The sequence below is a fragment of the Pleurodeles waltl genome, chromosome 3_1 (genome assembly GCF_031143425.1).
Source record: "Pleurodeles waltl isolate 20211129_DDA chromosome 3_1, aPleWal1.hap1.20221129, whole genome shotgun sequence".
Classification (NCBI taxonomy): Eukaryota; Metazoa; Chordata; class Amphibia; order Caudata; family Salamandridae; genus Pleurodeles; species Pleurodeles waltl.
The window spans coordinates 824220925-824245562 of record NC_090440.1 but is presented as its reverse complement, the minus strand read 5'-3'; the positions used below and the strand labels follow the sequence as shown (position 1 = coordinate 824245562).

The 24638-nt window shown below is 42.8% G+C and overlaps 1 protein-coding gene across 15 annotated transcripts in view; it reads left to right on the top strand.

Moving 5' to 3' along the window:
* SOX6 (SRY-box transcription factor 6) overlaps positions 1-24638 on the top strand; it is a 777007-nt gene that overhangs the window by 659766 nt on the left and 92603 nt on the right. For 9 of the 15 annotated variants that reach the window (XM_069223720.1, XM_069223708.1, XM_069223713.1 and 6 more), the window contains 2 exons: positions 660-844; positions 7465-7521. In XM_069223720.1, the coding sequence (XP_069079821.1) occupies positions 660-844; positions 7465-7521 (242 nt within the window). The remainder of the gene's footprint in view (positions 1-659; positions 845-7464; positions 7522-24638) is intronic. The other 6 variants (XM_069223718.1, XM_069223717.1, XM_069223719.1 and 3 more) reach the window with 1 other exon arrangement.

Here is a 24638-nt window from a genome sequence, read left to right as displayed (position 1 = left end):
ATCAACTCTCAATAGGAAAATCATTGTGTAGGAAAATAATTTCATAAAAAACATTTTCCTACACAGGAAAAGTCTTGCAAAGTTGACACACTTCTCAAACGGTGTGAACTTTATACCATTTGCAAAACAGTTCAAACTAAACTAAATGTTGCACAATAATGCTTAAAGGCACTTCTGGCTCCCTTATGGGAATATTGCCCTTAGGCTCTATTATACATTCAGATATGCATCAAACAAAGTGCACTGCCCTCGTAGAGTTTAACACATATAGTAAACATAAGAAGAACCGAAGCAGAGCTCCCTGCTCCAAGGACACATCTAACATTGACAGAAGGACTCTAGGTCAGAAGTTCCATCTGCTTTGGTCCACCATGATCAGGCAAAGTCATATCAAGTTCGGGTGTCATTAAAACACCTAACCCCTGTGCAAAGTTATAGCAATTTCAAAATCATGTCATGGAAGTGAAAAGTTTCCTAGTAGGAGAAGTGATCTGTTTCAATGGTTAACTTTGTCAAGTCAAACATAAAATAATTGCCATAGCTAGAGTATTACAGTGTCTTTAGGAGAATCTTACAAAACAAAATACATGTTTAGTTGTTTTTCCTGGAGTTGTGTAACATGGTTGAGAAGTTCTGATGTCATGTGCCTCTTTTTCTAGATATCCTCTCCAGCCTTAACTCACCTGCTCTCTTTGGAGACCAGGACACTGTTCTGAAGGCCATCCAGGAAGCTCGGAAGATGAGGGAGCAGATTCAGAGGGAGCAGCAACAGCAGCCACATGGAGATGATGGGAAACTAGCCTCCATGAACAGTATGAGTCTGAATAACTGCAGGAGTGAAAAGGTATTGTAATGACGTGAGTCCCTTACACTATGCTGCCTTCTGATCCCTGCCCTCAAACTTCAAAGTTGCCAAAACATACTACTTTTGCAAGCTTTGAAAGAGTCTTCTGGAGGGTACAAAATTATTCCATGATTGTCATAGTCATGGCAAATTTTGAGGATAGCTGCTGGACATGTAAACAACTCACATTTAATCTATTGTATGCAGGGGTTTAAATGTAGACAAATGTCTGGGAGGTGTGATGTGGGATGATAATCCATGATGGCAGTTGGTAAGGAGACTGATGATTAGGGTTGATCTGTGTTGCCCTGGGCAATGCCAGTAGAAAGAGCCATGAGCTGAAGTGTTCACCCCCTAATAGCTTTACAATAAAAAACAGAATCTGCAAGTTCCTGAATGTAAAGTGTTTTTAGAAAAATATCTAGACCTGGATTAAGGTTTCAAACACGACATGGGGCATTTTGTCACATTACTTGAATTAGCACGTGAAAGAAGCAGTTTTAGGTTTCGAAATGTTGAGATTATATTCTTGGAGGCAATCAAAGGTGCTTAGATGAGTGGGTGAGATTGCCGAAAAAGCCTTTCAAGCTCTGATGTGCACATTCAAAAGGCTAGTGGTCAAACATTTACCCTCAGTGGGAACAAAGTGGTTTGATAACAAGTCATATACCCAGCCCAGTGAGAGTATAGGTTTAAGGATAGACATCCACTGAAGCCACGTCTCTTCTGTGATAATGTCTGCAGCAGAAACAGATTGTGTCTGACAAGGGATGCGCATTCAGGAATGTTTTTTTTTCTTCATATTTTATAGAATATAGTGACTGATGATTTTAAATAATGAAAAAAGTATTGGAACACCAATGCTAGTAGTTTCGGCAGACGTTGACCACCGATTTCATGAAAATTTAGCTGATGTGGATATCATGAAAATCTGGCTTGACTCCAGCCCACAGTGACAACCTTTAGACATGGAATGCATTTAGGTTACAAAACAAGATACAAAATAAAAAATCTCCAAATACTCATGGTTGTGAGATACATCAAATCTTGAAGCCTTCTTTTGGAAAGGACAGTGCACATGTCGTAGAAACAGGAACACTGTGAGGATATTTAGCACTTCAGATTAGATATCATTTTGCCTAATAAAGAGCTCCCATACACTGATACAAATGGTGATGTTTATTGTTTTTTTTTTTTACAGTAACATAGTACCACTACTAGGAGGCACCTTTTGGCTATTGTCTTACCTTAATTAATTTGTGTTCCTGCCTTGCATTAAGCTACACTCTGGAATGTAGGCAGAGTACGTCGTTTTTTATTCATTCTATTTTCACTTTAATTAAAGGAAAATCATGTTTGCCAACACTGTTCAAAAGTAGATTTCCCCTGAATAATTTTCTTTAGCTGTCCATGGGGCCTCCTGAGGCCATAACAACAAAACCTTGTGTGGCAGCCATAAAAAAGAGCAGCAATTATGAGAATGGTGCTTTTGTAAAACGTATTTTGTTCACTTAAAGTCTTAACACGGATTGCACCGGATATCCCAACTTTCTAGAATAGCAGGCTGATTTAGAGTTTGGTGAGTTGCCTGCCCATCTGTTAGGGTGTAAGAGTTCATTAAATATTCCAACCTAGCAGAGCATTGTCTGCCATATTTAGAGATCACCACTGGCCCAACGTTGATCTGATTCCTGTGCCTCGGAGGAACCTCTGTGATTGTGGTTCCTCTGAAGGCACTGTAGCTGTGGTGCATGCCCCTGCTTTTCAGACAGCCATGCACTAAACTTTTTTTGTTTTTCAAAAATCAACTTTCAAAACTGGAGTTTGTTTCTGAACAACAAATACACAAATACACTAATGTCCCCCACACCCTGCGAGTTTTCTCCCAGAGTGTAGTAATATATATATATATACATATATATATATATTTGTATCTGTTCGGTACCACCATGTTTTCCCTTGCAGTGACCATCCATTCTAAATAGGGTTGGCAGTCAGATGTCCTTACTCTGAAAGGCCCTGACCTACTGGCCTATCAAGGGTATGATTTCCAGTGACAAGAGTCAGGGGAGACAGCGCATTTAGAAAGAAGGTATTCAAGCAAATTCAAAATAGAGCAGGATGACCAAGAGTTTAATGGTGAGGGTACTCCACCACATTTGTTGCAGATTACCCTGTCCACCAAACTCTAAATTGGCCCCTAATTCTTTTCAACCCAGTTGTAATATGAACCTGAAGATTTTTTGTCATGGTATTGCATGCAGTTTTCTTAAATTTTGTGTGCAGGTGGAACATAATTCTTAAATAACAAGGTTTTCTTTCTGTGTACTGCTGAGATAGATAAAATAGCCAGTATATTACAAGCACTGGTGTCACAGTGCTTGGTGAGATAGGAGAGGTGGCAGAGCCAGCAAATTAACAGGGAGAGCTGATCCTGAACCAAGCCAAGTCGGTGTGGCTCGAATCTCGGAGCACTTGCACATGCACGTCTTGAAAATGTTTCCCATATAAATAATACATAAAATATCAACTAAATATGATAAAGTCTCTTTAAAATTTAAAAGCATACACAATAATGAGTTTTGTTTTGGCGAAAGAAAATAGTTGCCTAAGATCAAACAGTTTAAGCTGGAGAAGCTGCTATTTACCCAGATTTTTCTGTTTTCACTTCTACATATCAGCCACTAAGCAGCTATTTCTCTTTCCTTATGCTAAGGCTTTGTTTGTGCATTTTTCTGTAGTTTTTATATAGCGCAACCTCGACCTGAAGCACCACTTACATTACAAAAGGTCAGTGTCCTTTGTTTGTAGGCACAGGGAGATTAAGCAATTTGCCTAGAATCACAGGAGCTGATAACAAGACTCGGATATAGTTCTCTAAGCCTAAAGTTCACAGCTCTGGCCGTAAGGCCACATCCTGAATAAAGGGAGGTAGGCAGTCAGAAGCCACATGAAAGCTTGGCTTGTAATGGACTTGAACTTCCAGCTGGACCTCGAGCTGAGCTAGAGCCAGGATTCACGCTCAAGGCTGGCACGAGCTTCCAGTGGCTCACCCACCTCAATAAGATAGACTTTTATGTTAAGATACCTGTTGCATACTGGCCAACTCCGAAATCTTCCGATGTGCCACACAAAACAGCATCTTACTGGCAAGAACAACTCAAGACCTAGGGGTGGCGTCCTAGACAGTTGCCATAACTCATCCTATGGAAGCGCTAACCGTTGCTGCAAAGATGCAAAAGTAACTCTTGATGCATCCAATCCTGAATTTATCTCTTCTGAGGCTGAAGAAATGAGTACCACTGAGGAGGGTAGCATCAAGACTTGTCATTTACAGTGTCACAAGCCAGTATGAATTATCTGAAAACACTAGGGCCTGATTTATACCTGGCGGAGGGGTTACTCCATCACAAGCATCACTGATATCCCAATGGGATTGTAATACTGCGATCGCGATATCCGTTCCGTTTGTGACGGAGTAACCCCCTCCACCAGGGTCTAAATCAGGCCCTTAATCACTGCACTCCATTTTTACTGTTAGTAATATTTACATCTTCCCACTACCACCAATCATTAAAAAAATATGAGGTTCAGGTTTAGAACTGGTTCCTAACAAAATAGCAGCAAGCCCAGTCATGCATATTTCCACACACATACAATGTTTACGCATACTACCGAGAGATAACAATGTGCTACCTCTGCTGATTCATAAAATACCAGCCATTGCAGAGCACCACTTCAAAGCAGAGACTGTTTCTCAGTGTGTTCAGGTAAATCACTCTGGTTTTTCTCCTTGTGTAACACTGCCCCCTTTTTTTGAAAGCTGGAAGCGGGATGGACGTTCACTCCTTGGCACGAGTGAGGCAGCTCCTCTCTTATTTATACAATAGACTGGGAGATTCATTGTTGCATGGCAGGATACGTTCAGACATGACAACAGCGATGCGGGGCAACAATAAGCAAAAGGCGTGCTCTGAACAAATTGTTCTGCAGGGTGTGTTTTGAATAAACACGCCAGCTTGTGCATCTTGTTCCGCTGAAGGTTGTGTTATTTTTAGGGGGAGTGGAGCACAGAGTGAGTGATATAGTACTGAGGCAGCCTGTTGAGGTTCTGTTGTGCGACAGCTATTAAAGCTCTGAGATAGAGAGAGGTGTGGTTGACGCGTGTTCTATTATCAGAATCTCCCGCTCGTGAGCTGAAGACAAATGTGACTACAATCAGTGCGTCAATGAAACGTGCCAGCGTAGAGTTCCGTCGTGGAAGGGGGCAAGAACTTTACACGCTCGTTATTCTGTAAAGCAGGTCGCATGCAATTTTTGCATTTCGTTTTAAGCATATCAATGCCGACCATGTTGTTAAAATAGTGCAAATAAATAGTTTAAAGAAACACTTGGGGCCATAGGTACGAGCACATTTTCCCATAAGGACAGAATGGGTAAAACCCTTTGCTACATCTGGCCCTTGGCTACAGAATTGCACGTGCATTGCAAACTGTTCACAGTTCTCTCAGATTCCGAACCGCTCTGTTCCTTGTTTAAGAACATGTAAAAGAGGCCCGTGAACTGTGTGCTCTTTAATAGCAATGGGCTAAAGAATAAAACTGCAGCGGTCTAAACACATGAAATACAGCGTACAAACGTTCAGTAAATTAATATTTAAAAATGATATTACTTACAAAAGTAATGCTTTTGTCACAGACAGGGAAGTATTGAAATTCAGTCCATAAGATGAATTGAAATCTTAAAAGAAAATAAAGACAAGCATTGTATGCCACGAAAGAGCTCAAATGGGAACTTCCCCTCCCTGATGGAAACCTATACTCTATAGAAGAGCAGGACCCATAAACCATAAAGAGCAATGGGATGAAAATGATAAACTATGTGAATTAGTGAACTCAGAAACTAGGAAGGATTTACAGAGTTGTTTATGTAATATAAGAAACATAAAAAATTCCTGGTAATGTTGGTATGTTTTTTCTCGGATCAAAGAACCTAAGCACCATATCAACGCCTTACTTAGAGCACTTGGGGTTGAATGTGCTCATCTCTAGTGTCCACGAGCTGAACGTGCATCATCAGAGTTTGAGAAATAACTTTGATGGGTGTTTTGAGGCAAATGCACGCACAACATTTGTGGTAAACCTACTTCAAGTCAATTGTTAAAAGTTATAGCTGTTCCTTATTCATAATGTTTCTAAAACGTAATGTTAATGAGGAAACACACGCACCTTAAGGACTATCAAAACATCGCGAGGCATCCAGACACTACGAGGTGAGATGGCAGAAAACACAACAGGCCATGTTTTGCCTATAATCACAAATTGTGTTAGGAGGAAACTGGGACAGATACCACTGACCTCCATGCCTATCCTATTTAATTCTGTTTGCAAAGAGCATAGCATGTTTGTGGTTGTGCACATCAGTTTTTCGTAGTGGATGTTAAGATCGAGTTAAGATGAGTTCACATGTCATGCTAATGATCTCTGTTCTCTTCCAATGTATTTTCCTTTCATCATGCATCTTCTGCAGTTCTCACTACACCTTTAGCGGTAGCCATGAATTTCTGTACTTTAGCCGATTAATAAAAAGGAAACATAGACAAGATAATGTTGCTCCCTCGTGGATACTGAGCTGAGAATCGTCATGCACTGGGACATGTAAAAGTTCTGTACCAAACCTCAGCCTGGCACTGACAGTTGAGCATGCAATGTATCCCACACCCAAACCTGCCTTGTGACTACAGATGGCTTCTGTTCTGTAGAACTTTTTTTAAAAAGTTAGATGACGGTTCACCAGGGCCAGACCTAGTCAGTCCGGAGCAATCATTGCAGATGTCTACCATAACAAATGTGAAAAGGTCAAATGCCATAGGAAACAGAGTGCCAGTAGGACTATACACTTGAACCTGGATTTGGGAATGTAAGGATGGTTGCCCTGCTACCTCCGTTGGAGTACATTGCCACAGTACACCATACCTATAGATCAATGCTTATTTAGGTCATCACATGGATGCACACGACTTAAATCAACTTTGGGACCACTAACTCAGAAACATATCAATGCACCTAAACATGCTGTAAGTCGGATAAGAGAAACATGCATTGGCAAAGCCAATTGGTCTTGCCTGAAAAAGGCTAAGCTACTGGCTTTGGCAGTTGTTGTATGCGTAGGCATTAGTTAATGTCAGAATGGTTGCCAGTGCATCAATACCCATGTACAAACCATCCAAAATGGCATCAATGTATTCATGTGCCTTGTCATGCACACTGTGATTTTAGTCAACTTGTGAGAATGGATCTAAAGAAAGGCAAGCAAATAAAAAGGAAAACTCTTTTGTCATTTTAGTTTAACAAAAAATTGCTGCAATGCCTTTTCTCTATTAGTACAGCCTGAAAACACAGGAAGATAAAGTGTTGGAGTATATAAGACAGCTGGTCCTTAGAAGACCTTGCTATGCATGTCGTTTCTTTCCTCAATGGGCATAAAATATGCCATAGCTTTACGCATGATAGCATGCTTTCTCCTGTCCTTCTTTAGTGAACTTCTTGTTTTGTGGTGCTTTAACCTCTTAAAAACATTGACTTTTCTAAAGTGCAGCAACAATGTTTGCTATATTTCAGATGCCAGTGCGGATAGATGCCATCACTGGAAGGATATGCTTTAGAACTATACACACAGTGAGTCACTAACATCATGTAACTGTATAATATGTTTCCTTTGTCTAGGTTTTGGCATGGCACCAGTTGTCACGTTCACTTATCTGATAGTCTTTTTTTAGTTCTTCTTATGCTCCTGAAGTTTGGCGAGGCAGCCTTTATGTCTTCATCTAAACTCTGCGTCTTCAAATGGCCTGCCAAGCATTCGTAATCCTTCCAATTCTATTTTCATGGTGCATTTACACTGCTAACAGTACGTTTATTGGTTCTTACCTATTAAATTGCCACCTCAAACGTTCTTTTTCTCAGTTTCTAAATAATGAATTTCTAAATAACCAAGTGGTTAGAATCAAGTGATCAGATTGCCAAAAATTAAGTACAAGTACATTGCAGTGTCTTAATCTGTTTGCGCCAGGTAATTGATTATAGCAGATGAAGCCTATAGAAAAATAGTAGGGGTACAAAAAGAGACCATGAAGGGACTATTTCTTAAGATATTTACAAATTAGATGAACAAAGCAAGGATGAAAAGTAACAACCCTTTTGGGGCTTTCTCTTTCTCGGCACAGAAAAAATGCTAGTATATTTAGCATCAGGTCAGAAGACATAAGTGAGGAATCTATTGAGCCCTACATACCTCAAAAAAATTGTCAAGAATGGGGCTCCTCGAGATGCATGACAGTTGAAGGCTTGTTGAAGACAAGCTTGGCCAGGAGCAGAGATTTCTCAGACAGAGCACAAAGTGATAGAACATGGGGGTACTCTCAGACCTTGTTCAGAATGCCACAGGGCAGGTATGGGCTACTGGGCCACAGCTATGGGGATGAGATATTTTGCCTCTGCTGACCAAGGCCCAGTCTTTGGGCCTGATTTAGATCTTGACGGACAAGATACTCCGTCACAATGGTGATGGATACCCCGTCCACTGAAATATAAATCCTATAGGATACAAGGGGATTTATATTTAGGCGGATGGGAAATCTGTCACCATTGTGACAGAGTATTCATCCGCCAACATCTAAATCAGGCCCTTACTATGGATCTGCTAAGGGGGCCAAGTACAACCTTTTTAGCACTTGACTCTCAGTGGTAGCGTGGCGAGCAGTCACAGGCTTCTGAGGGACATTAGTGCAGTGTTTACTCAGGCTCATGATTACTACCCGCACTGCTGCCCCAGTTCAAAATAAGATCAGGGTCCAGCACAGTGATTCTCTTGATGGAAAATACAATTATTGTATTATACAGAAAACACAGACTTCCACTACACACTCAAAAATGCACAGATACCTATTTCATGGCTTAAAGGCTATGTACTCCTGGTGCATCTACTGTCTGGGCCTCTACCAGTCTCTAGTGGGTCCCCCCGTTCACTGACATCCCAAGATCAGTGTTAGAGGTAGGTCTGTGAGTGCAGCTTGGGTGTCTTTCTCCCCCAACCAGGTTTGTATTAGCACTCAGTTTGTTGGGCTGGGAACCATTCAGTCTCTCTCCTTGCTTGTAGCAGCAGTGATGGACTGGGTTCCGACCTTCCGCAGTGACAGGATCTTACAGTCAGAAGGAAGATTCCTGGTGGCATGGGGCAGTCTTCTCAGGGGCTGGCAGCAGACAGCCGTGCAGTGTGTCACTTGGTGGGTCACTGCAGGAGATGAGGTTTCTTTTAGGGCCCCTCTTCCAGATGGCAGAATGCAGATTGCAGCACAGTTCTGCAGTCCACTGGGTACTTGGCTCGTGGCATGGCTCACTCCCTTACTTCAGTGAGTTCTTGGCTCATCTTCTTGAAAACTATGACCATGCATCTGAGGATGAGGATTCTTTGGTGCAGGGGAAGTCAGATGCAATCTTCGGCACACTGTGCCTTCAGGTGACAACCTCAATTCTTCATGAGGCACCCTCAGGGCACCTTTCAGATCATTTCACTTTATGACTGGCTGAGACCTAACGACACACTTGGCGCACTTTGCAGTGTTGCAGACACATAGCTCCTTTGTGGGGCACACAGGTCACCAGCAGGCGCTTATCCTGGCTTCAATTTGGCTTACCAAATTGGCCATCATTCCAAGTGCCTGACACCCAAAATGTCAAAGTGCACAATCCCTCAGTACCATGAGTCCTGTGGTGCACTTACTTAGCGAGTCTCTATCCACTGATCCCTATGCCAGGTTCAATTACAGTAAAACCTTCCGTTATCCTCTTATTTTGCTTGATTGGTTCTTACTTCCATCACTCGTAGGCAACATATCTTGGCACCCAGGACAGTTCAGTAATTTTTCCTTCAGATCGGGCTCCAGGCGATGTTCCCTCTCCCTCGCCTTTGTGAAGTTGACTGTCAGTGTTATACCAACCCTTGACCCCTGTTTGGCGGATCACTGCAAAACTTTCTAGAAAGAAGCGGAGGGGAATTAACTTCTTTGGGGCACGTTTCGTGAAGATGCGTCAAACTGCACCAAAGTGATAAGCAAGCCCAAAAACTAAATGCCCTATGGAACACAGTATATATATATATATCTTATGTGCCCTCCCTTAAATTAACTTCTAGACACCACTGACTATGCTTTCATAAGGATGTCAAAATTAAAATTCACCTGTTCATCCTTCACCTTCACGTACACTGTTGGAGCAGCTTGATAACCTTTGGCTGCTCTTTAATACAGTGCTGTAAAGTGCCTTGTATTCTCCTTAATTCACAAAGTCTGTTTTTGAATCTCTTAGCTTTTGAGAAATTCCTTTTAATGCAAATGTACATGTCATGAGGAGAGCCAAGCAGATGCTCTGGCAGTGTTAACTTGCATCATTCTTATTTTGATTGATTTATTTATTTATAATGCACATGCCACAAACTTGTCTGTAGGTGCCAGCATCAATAAAATAATAATCTTTTGTGTAGAACCGCAAAAAGACAACACCGAAGAAAATCAGTACATCAAAAAGAGGAGCTGATTAACTCCTGAATTAGACCATTTTTAGTTTTTTTTCCCTGAACGCCAGCTCAGATTTAGTTTCTTTAATGTCTGGAGAAAAAGAGTTGCAGATCGTTGGGCCTATTGTAGCACATTGCCAGTCTCTTTTCCATGGAAGTTTGGCTCTTGGATGGTGTTAGAAGCCTAGACTGCTTGCCTAAAAAATGCTGAATTGGCAGTCATTTTGTATACAGCTAGACTGGGACAAGTCCTCCGCTACACTTGAACACCAACCATAATACTCTAAAGAAATGGTTAAACTGGTAACTAAAGTAGCAGGGTAATCCATTCTTGCTGCTATATTTTGCACACAATGCAGCAAAGCTATTGTTTGGTAGACCACTCCTTCTCACATTATGACAAGTCCAATTTTGAGTTAACTAATGAACCATGAACGCCTTCATGTTGTGCAATTTCATTGTTAAGGAGTTTTGGTTTAACTGTCTAATGCTGAAGAGCTCCTATCAGACAACAGATTTTTTTTGCCTCAATAGTGATTTTTTGATCTGGCCTATTGATAGCTTTATCTATTTCACTAGCCTCATCTAGTCAAAAACATTCATAAATAAATAACATACACATTCAGGGCAGGGTTTGGGTCAGCTCTCATCATTCATTAATCAGTTTAACGTCCATCATTTATATTTTGAATCCAGCGTGGGGCAATAGGCCAGTACACTGCAGCCGTTGGCTCTCTTACATTGTGAGTGGTGACGTTTTGCATGCACGCATTTTCACATCATCCTTTCACAGAAGTGGACCTCGGTTAATACTTTAATTTGTCAATGTTTTTTTCGTTCCATTGTCTAGCGCTTCATGTTTTTGTAATTTTTGTGTAGTTGAACCTCGTCTTCAGTTTACAGTAGTGAAAAAAAATAGTACCTTTATTTGCACCAATAAGAATGTTATTTTGCTGAGATGTACATTCAAACTTAAGAGGGTTCGATGCCTGTTTAAATGCACCTATCTGTTGTTCTATTAAAATGTCATTAAGTTACTATTTTTAAAGTAACTTGTTTATAGCATATAAATGGACACCACATTTTTTTTCTTTTATGTTTGTGGCATATGCTTGCAATAAAAAATAAATAAAAATGTAAAAATTCCACTGGCTTGCTAAGGCCAGACATGTTGGCTTATTAATGCTTGTTTAGCGATTACTTTTGGGGTCCTAGATATCTGAGGAGGCTGAGAAAGTTCTGCAGCTTTTGAATTCAGCCGTCTCAACTTTTGCTTCAGTTTGCTTGAAGCCACTGCTCTTAACCTAGGTGGCTTTTTTCGACCCTTTTGTTATAGGCAAGGGTTTGTCTTTCAGGCCATTTACACACATTGTGACTTTGTGTGATAGGTCCAGGGAGGCAGAGACGGCACCGAAGTAAAAGGGATTGCTGTTATTAGAGAGGGAGCCCCCATCTTCCCTCAGTTATTTTCCTGCATAAAAATGATGCCTTCTGATGTAATTCCAGGAAAAAATGTTAAGCACAGACCGTAGGCTTTCCAGAAAGCATGAATGATGATGGTGAATTGCGAAGCAAGGACATATTTGTCCTACTTTCAAGGATCAGCAGATCCTGGCCTAATTCAATAGGAGTGGCCCTGCCTTGTTGGTTGATTGTAAGTTAGCCCTGTTTTCATGTTGCAGGCTTGAGAGCTGAGCTTAGCATTGGGCACTGTTATTCCCCTCTAATCTCAAACACAAACCAGTGTGAATCAAAGTAAATATTTGCATTGCCCATGCATACTAGATAAAATCAGGCTCATCGTGTAGTGTTACACTGACCACACACTATATTCTCCTAAAATGTCTATGATTAGAAAAAATATATTTTTCTACTTTGGCATTGTTGAAGCAGCAGCATGTCTGGTGGCACATCTGCTAGACCATGAAATGCAGCATGGTCCTACTCTGTATGAGACTATCTGTCTCGGGCTACCTGCCATTCTAGCAATCCCTATTTACACTGTGATTTGGTGTGGTATTTACATCTACTGCTTACTAGATGTAGGAGGTGAGTTGCTACCTTTGCAAAGTGAGAAGAAGGAAGAAGGGCATTTGGTGGAAGACAGAAAGTTTGAGAGAGAGAGCAAGAGGTTAGCAAAAGGAAGTGAGGCTGAGAGAGATGGGAGGGACAGAGAAAGATAAAAAGAGATAGCCAGAGAGAGAGAGAGAGAGTATTCAAAGGAGTAAACCACTTCTCGTATTAAGGCAACATGTTGTTATTGGCATAGGAATCTCGATGACATAAACTTGCCACAACTATGGCAAGAAAAAGGACGGTACACCCAGCTGCATGACTGCAATCTGAAAGGCCGTTTCAGAGAGTGATAATTCGTTGGAATGTCCACCTTTGCCTTCCCTTCTGACAGATTTAATCTTGACTTTTTGGCCACAATTGGTGTTACATACTTATGAAGAATTGGGTGTAACAGATGAAATCATATGTATATAATACATTACAATATGAAGGCTTCTTATAATGTTCTGTGGGGCCAGGAACAAGAAACACAAGCAGGTCCCTTATAGCACGAGGACCTGTTGGAAAGTTTACAAAATAAATGTCACCTAATGAAAGAGAAAACACTGCAGAATCACCATTTGGCACCATCTAGTGGTATTGGCTGTATTAGCAGTTTCATATAAATATGTCAGACTTGTTTTAAAATCTGTTAAAATCACAAGCAAGGGAACCCTGAAAATGCAGGGCTTGAAGAATGATGACCTCTTTGCCTCCTCTCCTGCTGACAGTATTGTTCGCAGTGTTCCACTACATACGTTTCACCAAAAAAGTTGGAGTATCCCAGCCCATTCAGTCCTACCGCCACAAAGGCTAGCAATTTAAACAGGAGGAGTATGCCTACAAGGCATCACTATTATTTACTCTTTGAAGAGATACTAGCTGTAATGTATGTGGTCTACAACTGTCCTCTGAGTATAGCTGATGCAAAGATGAAAGTTTAGCTGGCAGCTCTGCTTTTATACCAGATATTTCCTTCTAAAATACATGGGCAGATTATGCAGTAAATCTTGTGAGTGCACACGGCAAGTCTGTGATGGCTCTTGACTTAAATATTTCCCTAGAGCTTCTTGCCTTTGAGATCAATGCGTTTGTTTAAAATATGCCACGTGTCTCTAACAATGAAAGCATAATGGAAACCATTAACAAAAACAACCTGGACATTAAATGCTGTTCATAAATCTTCAAAGTCAAGAGCACCAGTCGCGGCTCGCAACACCGGGAAGGGGTGGGGCAGCGCGTGTGCGCGGGAGGGGGTTGTAAGTAGAAATGTAAAAAAATACAAATAAAAACACTTACCTCCTCCGCCCGTGCGCTGTGCACTGCTCCTCTGTCCCTCTTTGCTCCTTCAGACACAGGCTCCCAGCCTGCTCTGCGGCCAATCATGACACTGCTCAAAGCAGCGTCATGATTGGCTGAGAGCGCCCAGTTAGGGCGCTCCCAGGCAGACTGGGAGCCGGTGCAGGTTCTCTCAAGCCCGGCAATTCTGTTGCTGGGCTTGAGAGAGCCTACTGCGCATGTGTGTTTGGCCGTCCCAAGACGGCTGGCCAAACATACATGGGCAGTGAGGGCGGGGTGCTGAGCACTCCCCCTAGCTGTTCTTTACCCCCGTAGTCTCGCCCCTTTAAAAGAAAAGGATGATAGTAAACAAAGTTTATTATCCTTTTCTTTTAAAGGTTTTGCAGCTGCTGGCGGGGGGAGGGGTGGTGACACTTCTCCACCCTAATGGAAGGGCCCCCCAAAATTACCAAGAACGTGTAATTAGATAAATAAGCAGGATTTACATTCAAAACCTACACTTCACAATCAATACAGATGCCAACACACACCTCCACATGTTTCCTTCAAATGCAAAAAAATTTAGTCACACCTATCGTAACCTTTGTAGTGGAGAACAATACCTATTATATATGACAGTTTTACTGCCCATCAGAAATATTGTGTCAGTCGTAAGTGGTGTGTCTGTTTACTTACTGTACTACTTCAAATGGCTGTGGGAAATAGGGTGCTTCATTGCTTCACATTAAGTTTAAACTATACAAATACTACACATACATGCACATAAACATAAATACATGCATAGGGTTCCAGTTAATGTGGCCATCAGAGGTGCCTTGCAAGTTTACATAATCATTACAAGCAAAAGTGTGCACTTGTGGGTTATCGTTTCAGATTGTGTGCATCTTTGTACTACAGACTCTGCATTGCGGGTTTGATGTCATGGCATGGACCCGCACCACACTGTAATCCATTTACAAGACATTAAAAAGTAAAGAGGAGGAACCAAGGCCATACTGGCAATACCGGGCATCAGGCTTTTCATAAGGCCAGCTGGAAGGGTGGGGTGACGGTTTTGTAGCAGTACAGCAGTTTTAAAAGCACTGCTCTGCAGAGTTCCTTGCAATAGCCAACAGTTTTCAAGCAGCAATAAAAGTGCCAAGATAACTCTGTGATTAATGTACCTGCTGGAGAGAGATCGAGCTTTATCTAGTGGCAGTTTTGACTCATCTAAGGTAGCGTAGATGGTTAATATACCTTCTGCAAAGAATGTGCTATGCAGATCCCAGAACAGTATTTTATGTGCAATGATCAGTGGGATACTGCTTTTGTCAGAGAGATCCTCTTGTTATTGTGCAATTATAAGTTACAAACATGATATAGCACAGTGGACTATGAACTGCCATCAAAGAGCTGCATGCAAACTGCAGAGGTTAGAAAGTTATGTTTTTTTTACCGAGCATTTGAAAATATTAATTTCTGCTAAAATGGGTTTGTTTGAGTAGAAATATATTGTTATTAGTAAAGTCAACCCTAATCGCTGTATTGCGTTCTGAGTCCTGAGTTTATGCTTCCCCAGGCCAAGCACTCTTAAAATGCCCACCAGTAAGGATGACATGTGAATCCTACACCTTGTAGTCCCCTTTGTCTTATGTAACATTTTCTATACTCTGATTTGCACACGTATGATTCATTGTCTCTGTATGGGTGTGTGATGTAAAGTGACCCAAGACCCTACACTGGTAAGAGAGGCTCTGTAAAACAAATTAAATACATGTGAGGGATGGGCGATGAAAGGATAAGAAGCACTGTTAGCGGTGAAGAGCCCCAATAAAGACTGTTGTGGTGCACTGTAAGGTAATCCTTCACCATACTTTAGAAAAACGAATACAATTGAATATATAATGAAAAATGTATTGTAGAAGGCACCAGTTTTGCCATTTTTCCCAAATTGTCTTGTCGGGAGGGGGGCTCAAACCCCACTATAGTGGTCAGACTCACTCACTTTGCACCCTATAGGGGCAAGTCTGACAAAATGTGCCCGGTCTGCTTTGGTTTACCAGTCAGGCCCTCAGAGGAACAGAGACTAACAGGCACTGTCTTGGCTGACCTAAATTGCTGGGTGTGCTTTTCAAGAGTTGAAAGTGAAATATGGCATTCCCCACCTGCAGTGGGCTGCTTCACTTTTCTTGTACTTTATTTGTTTGATTGCAGTCAAAAGTCCAAGAAGAAGGCTCAATTCTACAATTCTAGTGTGTGAAACAAGCAAGACACCGCTTCACAATGTTTGAGTATGTCTGTAATATGAAGGCCAATGTGTGGGCATGGATAATTACAAAGAAGACCAAGGGAAGCATGTTTCACACATTTTGTCAAAACATGGCTCTCCAGTGTGTTTCCTGTCAGTTCTAATGCGCTCTGCTAGGCCTCTTTTCATTACTTTTTTGCCTTTTGTCTTTTCTACAAACTAATTTCCTCCATGCCACTCTTTCCCCTCTCTCTTTGCCTCATTCTCCTTCACTCATTACATAAATTCGTATCCACCTACTCATATATAACCTTTCCCTTTGTGCCTTACTCCATGCCTTTCGCACTAGTCTTCCTTTCATTCCTACTTTTTCTGGGCCACATCTCCCGTTTCCTAGATCACCTTGTCCGACTGCTCATTCTCATCATCCCTTAGCCTTGCCTCCCCTCTCTGAGCTCTTCTTTTTTTATGAGATTATAGATGTCATACTGAACGCCATTCGTAATACTTGGTACCTTTTTACTATGACTCTGGATTGCACAGTCATACTACTTATCATGTGCATTGCTTTTCCTAGATAGATTCTGAAAGGATATATTTTGAAAGCATGCCATGCAATTATTTGCAGTTTGGTAAAGACTATTTACTATAAATGTAAAATACAGGTTCATACGTTCAAGCCGCCGAAGTCGTATCTAGTGCATCTTGTATGTGCGGACATATTTTGGCATAAAATTCAAGTATCACATTATCTAAATCTCAAGACTTTTAATGCACATTTGAAGTGATGAATAAAAGCATTCCTCACACAATAAACTTCTGATAGAAAAGCCTTAGTTCCTGGATCTGATAGAAATCCTTCTGCGATATTCTAAACCAATCTGGTACAGGGAGCTCTGTAAGCAATTTGCTGCTACTTTTTGGCACCGCCTCTATGCTGCCAAGTGAAACCTTTTGAAACACACATGCACGTTTGGCAGCTCTTGTATTACCAACCACAAACTTATATTTTGACTTTCAAGACAGACTAAATTGCTGGCTAGTGGTACTGCCTACTGTTTCTTGTGTCTACATCAGTGGGTAGTACTATTTTCTGCACACAAAGTAATCTGAAATAGGAACAGATAGTGCCACCAGGCTGTTCCTAACATCTGCGTGGGGTTTCTCTCGCTTTGTTTTTTCTCTCCAAGAATTGAGTTAAGTTTTCTGAATGATGAGCAGAGCCTGAGCATTGTAAGAATGCGCGGCGAAGGACAAAGAGAAATCCTATAAAAAAAGACGTGTCTTGCAAAAGAAAACTGGGGATTCTAGTTTAAAAACAGACTCTCCTTCTAAGTGGACAGCTATCTGATGTGGCAATACACACCTGGTAAATACAATATCGCAAGGTGCAATATTTTTGTGATGCAGTATTTCCTGACTATTCGAAGTTGCTCAACTCAAAATCAACGCTAGACGTGTTACTTCGGCACACTTCCCCCCATTTGCAAAACTCGAATTTTTGTGATTTTTCCCACACAGATTCCTCCAGCTAAAGCATAGGCAGTGTAAAAGTGTGGTACTTTGTAACTAGATGCAACCTAGATTTGGACAAAAATGTAATTATTTGTCTAATTCACGATTACCAAAACTCTTGGAATGAGGGGCATATGATACGAATGTTGCTTATCGGGCATTGATATTAAATATAAAATGTGAATTAAATTGTGAAATAATTGCAATGCATAATACATTGCTATGAAACTTTCAAGTTAAAATAAGCATTGTAATACCTGTATGGTTCGATTGCATTTTGGAGCAGTGATGAAAACATTACAACGCCTTCCGCAGAGAAAACCAAAAATGATTGCTTTCTACTTACAATGCACATATGAAAAAAGAATTGATGTGTGTTCATTCAGTGCTCTTTTTTAATGTTTAATAGTCTCCCAGGCTTTGCAGTGCTAACTCTCCAAGAGAGGGAATGCTGCACCAAACTGCTACTCGAATGAAGTGATAGAGAAATGCTCCTGTGGGTGGAGTGTTAGCCGAATGTATATAAGTTTAAAGAGTTGGTAACAACAGGTCGTGCAGTCAGCTGTGCTATTAAGTCAGTCTTAAACAAATGTGGTTTGAAGCATCGTTAGTTCTGAAGTCAGTGTGTGATAAAACGTGCACAGTTCCTATTTGTAAGTAAGATCCCTGATTTAATGTATGGGTTTGTGAAACACTCTAGAACTTACGACTCACATTTCCCTAGTTGTTATGTTAAGAAATTGTTTTAAGAACTACAAGTAAATATGAATGTGTTTGTCGTAATGTTCTAAGCATAAAACAATGTTTGTGGTATGAAATTGGAAGTGATTTGTTCTGGTCTGAAACCCTCTCTTCAGATTTGACATTTAAACACATCGAATTGAAGTCGAATGTCCCTCTGAAACCAGCATTAGAGTATCATTAGTTCTCCTTTTACTAGGAGGAATCAATGACATTTAGAATGTCTACAAATAAATCATGCTCTAGGTGTTTCTCATGAGTCTAGATTGGTCAATTTGTACCTCACTACCTATCATCTGATGGCTTTGGCTACCATATTTTAGTAATGTAGAGTAAGGCCTTACACCATGGAAAGTATCTTCTCACAGATCCCAGTATTTAGGAATGCTTGTCTAGACGTCATTGACTAAGCTATCATTCAGATTCTTTATACAGCATTTTTCATGTTGTCTAAATCATTTTCTGTTTTACATCCTTGTAAAAATAAATTCTGCTTTCCTGATAATTCAGGAGGTAATCGTCATCCAGTTCATTCTAAAAGACACAGACCTTATGGGTGTTTATTAGCATGAAGATTACGTGGTACATGGTTTCTAATCCATCCTGCCGCTTTATACTGTTTCTCTTGCCCTCCCATGCCACAGTGTGGTAAATGCACTAAAGAGAAGTTATGTGATGCTGCTATGCCCTATCCTTGCAACCTAATGAGTCTATGTTGTGGTACAGGTAGTGTATGAAAGCTCATCTGCATACACTTGGCATAAGAAGGTATGCAACTGTTAGGACCCGGAGGCCTCCATAACGGCCCACACTCCCTCCGCCAGGAATACACGAGACGACAAGCTCTATTCGTTGGAAGAAGTATCTTTTATTTTCAAAAAGACATAATTCAAAATAACTCATGACTTCAACAAGCCAAACATCAAATAGCACGTATAGCAAGGTTAGTCAACAAAGCAAACATTTTTATTTACATGTTACTGAGAAATTCTTGTGACCATAACCAATCTGACAGGATCCCTTCCTGTCCTGAACCACCATTTGGACCACACAGGTGACCCATGTCTCACCTGTATCCATAGGAGGGACGGTTACCCTGACTACACAGTACCTTGTCCTCCAGTTTCGGGTTCCGCCCCCCCTCCAAACACCAATCAGCCCTGGGGTGTAATGGGGGGAGCCAAGAGCTGGAGCCCCATGTTCTCCCCCAGCGATCTGAGGTCTCTTACCCCCTGATCTGGTGTGTACATCCGCTCGTTGGCTCAGAACTTCAGGATCCTATCCCAGATGTCCTCCTGGGGGCCCCACCTTGGGGACCCCCTCCTATTGTTTCTAGTCACATTTCTTATCTCAATTTCCGCCACAAGGGCGACCAGGGCCCAACAGGTCCTTCGCCCTCCCCACCAAAAAGAGGCTGCAGGCAAAACCCCAAATGTCACGGATAAATTGGGTGGTTCCTTCGTCAGATAAATGAACCTGGACGCTGTGAAACATGTGTGTGCCTTTCAGCAGTTTATAGGGGATAATCCATAAACGCCCTGAGCAGGGGCAGCGTTGAGGGCGACCAGGGGCCCAGAGTCCTTCGCCCTCCCCATCAAAAGGAACCATGGGAAAAAGGCCCCAATGACCTCACTGCATCGGTCCGTGCCCACATCAGAGATATGCACCCTGTTCTTAGCATCTGACTGCACCACCACTAATCCTGTGTCGGGTATTTCCCCGTATGCCTTGCACCGGGCAGTACCATGGTAGGCTTACCCTTCCATGCCCAAGTCTCACCTGTATACGGCAAAGAGGTCTGGGAACAGAAGTCCCCCGCCCCTCTGCACCTTCAGGACCAGTCGTTGTAGGTGAGCGACTCTCAGCCCGACGATCACCACTGTGTATGCCGCGCAGCCCATGCCGGCATGGGCTTACGGAGCGGGGGCAACCTGTAAGCCGCCTGCCAGACAAAGGAGTGACTGAGCACTCATAAACCGTCCTGCTACTGAAACAGAAGAAAACAAGCATGAGTGTGTTTTACAGAAGCGAGGCATAATCGAAGCAGAATAGCATTTGCCAATGCATCACCGGCTGAAAACAACGCCAGCAGCCGACAGGGGGCCCCTGCTTCCCCTGGGAACATACCGGCGTTTGCCGCCGCGGCAGCCGCACCTTGAAGAAATGACCGACAAATAACCAGTTGGGGGCCGCAGTTATTCTTGAGTCCGCCGCCCTGTCTGAAGAGAGCCAATACCGAACCCGTTCATCTTCACCCGTGTGAAGGAAAACCTTGCTGAGGAAGCACACACCTCTCCAACAGGAAATGGGGGTTGCTGCCTTATAAATTACAACTGCCCACCAACAGGATGCCTTTAAGTCAAATGAGCAGCTGCTTGCCATGGTCTCAGTAGAATGTTGCTGAAGCATCATAGGGTTCTGGCCGGAACAGGCCTCCTAGGGAGGGGACCACGGGGGTTCCAGGGACAGGGCGAGAGAGAGACGGCCCGATAAGATGAGGGAGAGAGAGACAACCTGCGATTGACTCAGTGAGGATTTGCTATGCCCCCCGCTAGGCTTGCATTGGGCAGGGAAAGGAGCCCCAAGGCTCAAGAAGGGAGGGGCTCGTGTAAGCCGTGCAATGACCCCTGAGATGTGAGTGCAGTCATGCTGGCGCACATCGGTGCCCCACTGCCAACACCACCATGAAGAAACAGTGCAAATTCACAGAACGAATAGATAAGTATTTGCCACACATACCTATGAACCCAAGGGCAAGGAACTAAATAGGTAACATACGGATACCTCTTTGAATTGCCTGATTCATTTACGGACTCACAGTAGCTTGGTTACTGTAAAATTGGTATTCATTGTTCTGACCTCAAAAGGATGAACGGATGGGCTCCAAAATGATTAGGTATCTCACCCGCCATAGGGGAGAGATAGGGTGGCCCGGGGCAGGAGCCCCCATCCCCCTCAATTCGAGCCACTAAGGTAATGAAATATGTTCGTGTTTCAGCATTTCACCCCGCGATGCAACCAAAGGTCCACAGAAGCTCCAAGATGCAGACATTATGGCACCATCAGGGTGCTACGGAGCCTTCCCACCCTATTTCTTGCCAGACCTTCCTTAAGTGTTGGTAGTGCACGCGCCCCGGCTGTGCCTACAGGTAATAATGCAAGCCCTAGCTGGTCAAGCTATCCCAGCCCCAGGAGCCCCTTTAGAGATTCTGTATATGACTGGGGTTCTTTTTCCACTGCCCAGGCTTTAAAGGTTGGAGAACACCGACAGACGCAGAGTAGCATCATGTTCTATGCAAATCCAGTGGTGAGCCATGTTAACTTGGCACATTAAGTTACCTATATGTAATGCCCCCTCAAATTATTGCTGAGGAAAATTGTTCCTGTTCCAAGAGAGTATTTGGTGCCGACATTGCCTTTTTGTGAGGCCTAACCGCTGACCTCGTCCCTGCCCCTAGTTTAAAGCAGGAATCGGGGATATACATTATTGCTATGTATTAATGCTTGATGCGACCAAGCCCAGCCCCCTACATGCTCTCCGAATTAGAGTTTGCTAACAAGGAAGACCTACCCCTTGATTGAATTCAATGCTTATTAATTGGTAATGCCTAATTCAGTTGTACCATTCCATCCACCTGATGGTACTTCTCACACACTTCTGCAAATTATGAGAAGCGATGAGCCGAAAGGAACAGTACTGGCACAAATACCTATTAACTACTTCTCCTGTTACATAAGCGCCCAGACAATAGTTCCCCATTACCTGAGAACCCGTGAAATATTGGTTTTTCCGAGCATTCCTGCCTATGAATATGACGGTTCTATAGATATATATATATATATATTTGTATTTATTTATTTATTATTATTATTATTATTTTCCATTCTTAAATACGTTGGATTCAGTGTACCCCTGTGCTCACTTGCTGCACCCCACCTGGAGCCTGCATGGTTCCTTACCAGTGCTAACATGACCTACATGACTTTAGCAACTGAACACTTTATTTGTTCCCTCTTCCTACACTCCTCATTGAATTTCCACCTGCCAATATCCACATTAGAATCAAAATGACCAGCAATTAGCACGACCAGTATCTCCAACCTGCTGCTCCCGGAAGTATTGGTCACTAACAGAGTTTTTGAACAACTGATGAGACTGTGTAATAAAAACCCAGGACACACCAACTGATGAGTACAATTACTCCATATGAGGTACGAGCTCCCAATCACGGCCTGGCTCAGTGCAGATATTGCTGTATAAGCAACACGCACTAATTGCGCCACTGGGACTGACTTCACAAATGGGAATTTAATAACTACAAAGGACCTCACAAAGCGCCCCCGACAGCCTCCGACGACCTGCCCCGCAAAACGCTTATACTTTAATGGCGGTGGCTGGATTCGGACCCCTGTCCCGGGTTGCTTCCTGCGCCAAAGGCACTAGACTTGGCCACGAGCTAAAGACTCTACGGGGAAGACACACCCTACCCCCACGCCACCGCGCTCCTGCCGAGAACAATCCCAAACAGCAAAAAACGCGCCTTGATTAGGACTCAATAGCTACGCTACCCGTCGTGCGGAGCTAACAATATAGTTGCCGGAGCATTTACCAGAGGAATGCGACCCTTAACCCCTCGTCGACCCGCCCCGCGCGGCGCTCGCCGTGGAAAGCAGTCTGTTGGAAAAATCCGGCTTTTGATTCCCTTAACCCCCGTATAGCCAAGGACCGCGCTATCGCAGGAGCTACTGCCACACCCCTATACAACAGCGCGCCCGCGGAGACTCACCCGGTCCAAACTGGAACACCAGGCATGACAGAAGTACACTCCGATCCAGTCCACAAAACGGGGCCGCCTGCGTGCTTCCTCGACCGCACACCAACAGGGAAATCCAATCGCGGGCCGCACGCCAGGTCCCGCCGCCGCACCTCGGAAAAGAAGGTCTAGCCTTCTTGGAGGGGCCCTTAAATAGCCCCCCACCGGTATGCGGCGGCCGGAACCGGCGCACGGCGAACGTCGGCCGCACGACATGCCCCCTGCAGGATGGACTTCCGCCCCAACGCCTCACGAGGCGTCAGGGCGGACATCTGGCCGAACTCCAGCACCCCCGGCAGAAGGAGAAAAGGGGTGGGGGAGTGCCCCAGGGCCTTGGAGGCCCCGTGTCCTAACGGGACGCGCACCCCCCACTGCGGAGCGGGCGCTCTTCCAAATCTGGCTGTATCTCTGGTCTAAAATGAGGGCACAAGCCAGGGGCCAATGTGGATGTATAGAGTCCCATTTACTATTATAGAGCAGGGTATTCTGTTCACCTTACCTGAGGCAGAAGAACGATTTCAGCGTCACCTTGTTCCCTGGCACTACAGCTGCTAGGTTCACCTTCAGGTGTTTTTATACCCTTCCCGCGGTACCATCCCCTTTGTTTGTGAGTGAGGCCCAGTGAGGGCTCCCCTTTGAATCTCTTATCTGGTAACAGAGAGCATCAGGACATTAACCCTTCTTTCACCCAAAGAACTGCAACTATGCAATGCATTAAAACTGAACAAGGAACACCAGCAGAAAACACCCAACACATTTTTTACAATCTAAATAAAGTTTAAAGATGCTATACCAAGTGCCTTATTCTGCTTCAAAACAGTGATCCTTTCAGGCATTTCTGACCTCACTTAAACCTTGCTATACGGAAATCCTACATATGGGTTATAAAAGGTAGAACAAGCCAAACTATGTTCTTTTCACATTTCTGCATGGTTATGTTAACTTCTTTTTGTAAACTAGGCCCGTTCAGTTTTAAGTGAGGAATATTGTTAGGTTATGCCTTTAGTTACTCTTCACTTTTGTGACATCACTGTGAATTACAAATGCTAATTAGTCCCCACACTATTTTTCGTAGGATTTGTGTCCTGTCCAAAATAACCTCCACAATTAACGTTACTTACCTGGACCCTGACGACATAAATCATTCGAATAATGTAAGGAAATATTTCTATTAAGGTGTATATCACAACTATTCTCCAACAGAATGACTATATTACTATTGAGAAAGTTATCATTTAATTTAGGCTCTAATGAACCCCATTATAAATAGGGGGACGCTATATATGTTACCACTTTGCTAGCAGATATGTCGAGTAAGTTGCTGAGAGAGGGTTTTTTGTTTTTGAAAAAAAGTAAAATGTGAAATTTGCTAATGACTCTTGTGCCCTATTGTGTGTAACTAGTACTGCCGTTTATATGCAAAAACTGAAGGCCTTCCAGCTGGAATTATGCACCCTTATAGTGCATCATGCTATAATAATACGAACATCATTACTTTAGCAATAATATTAAGAATAAGACCCTAATTCTGAGTATGTTGGAATGGGGTAGTATTTCTCGTGCGTGGTAA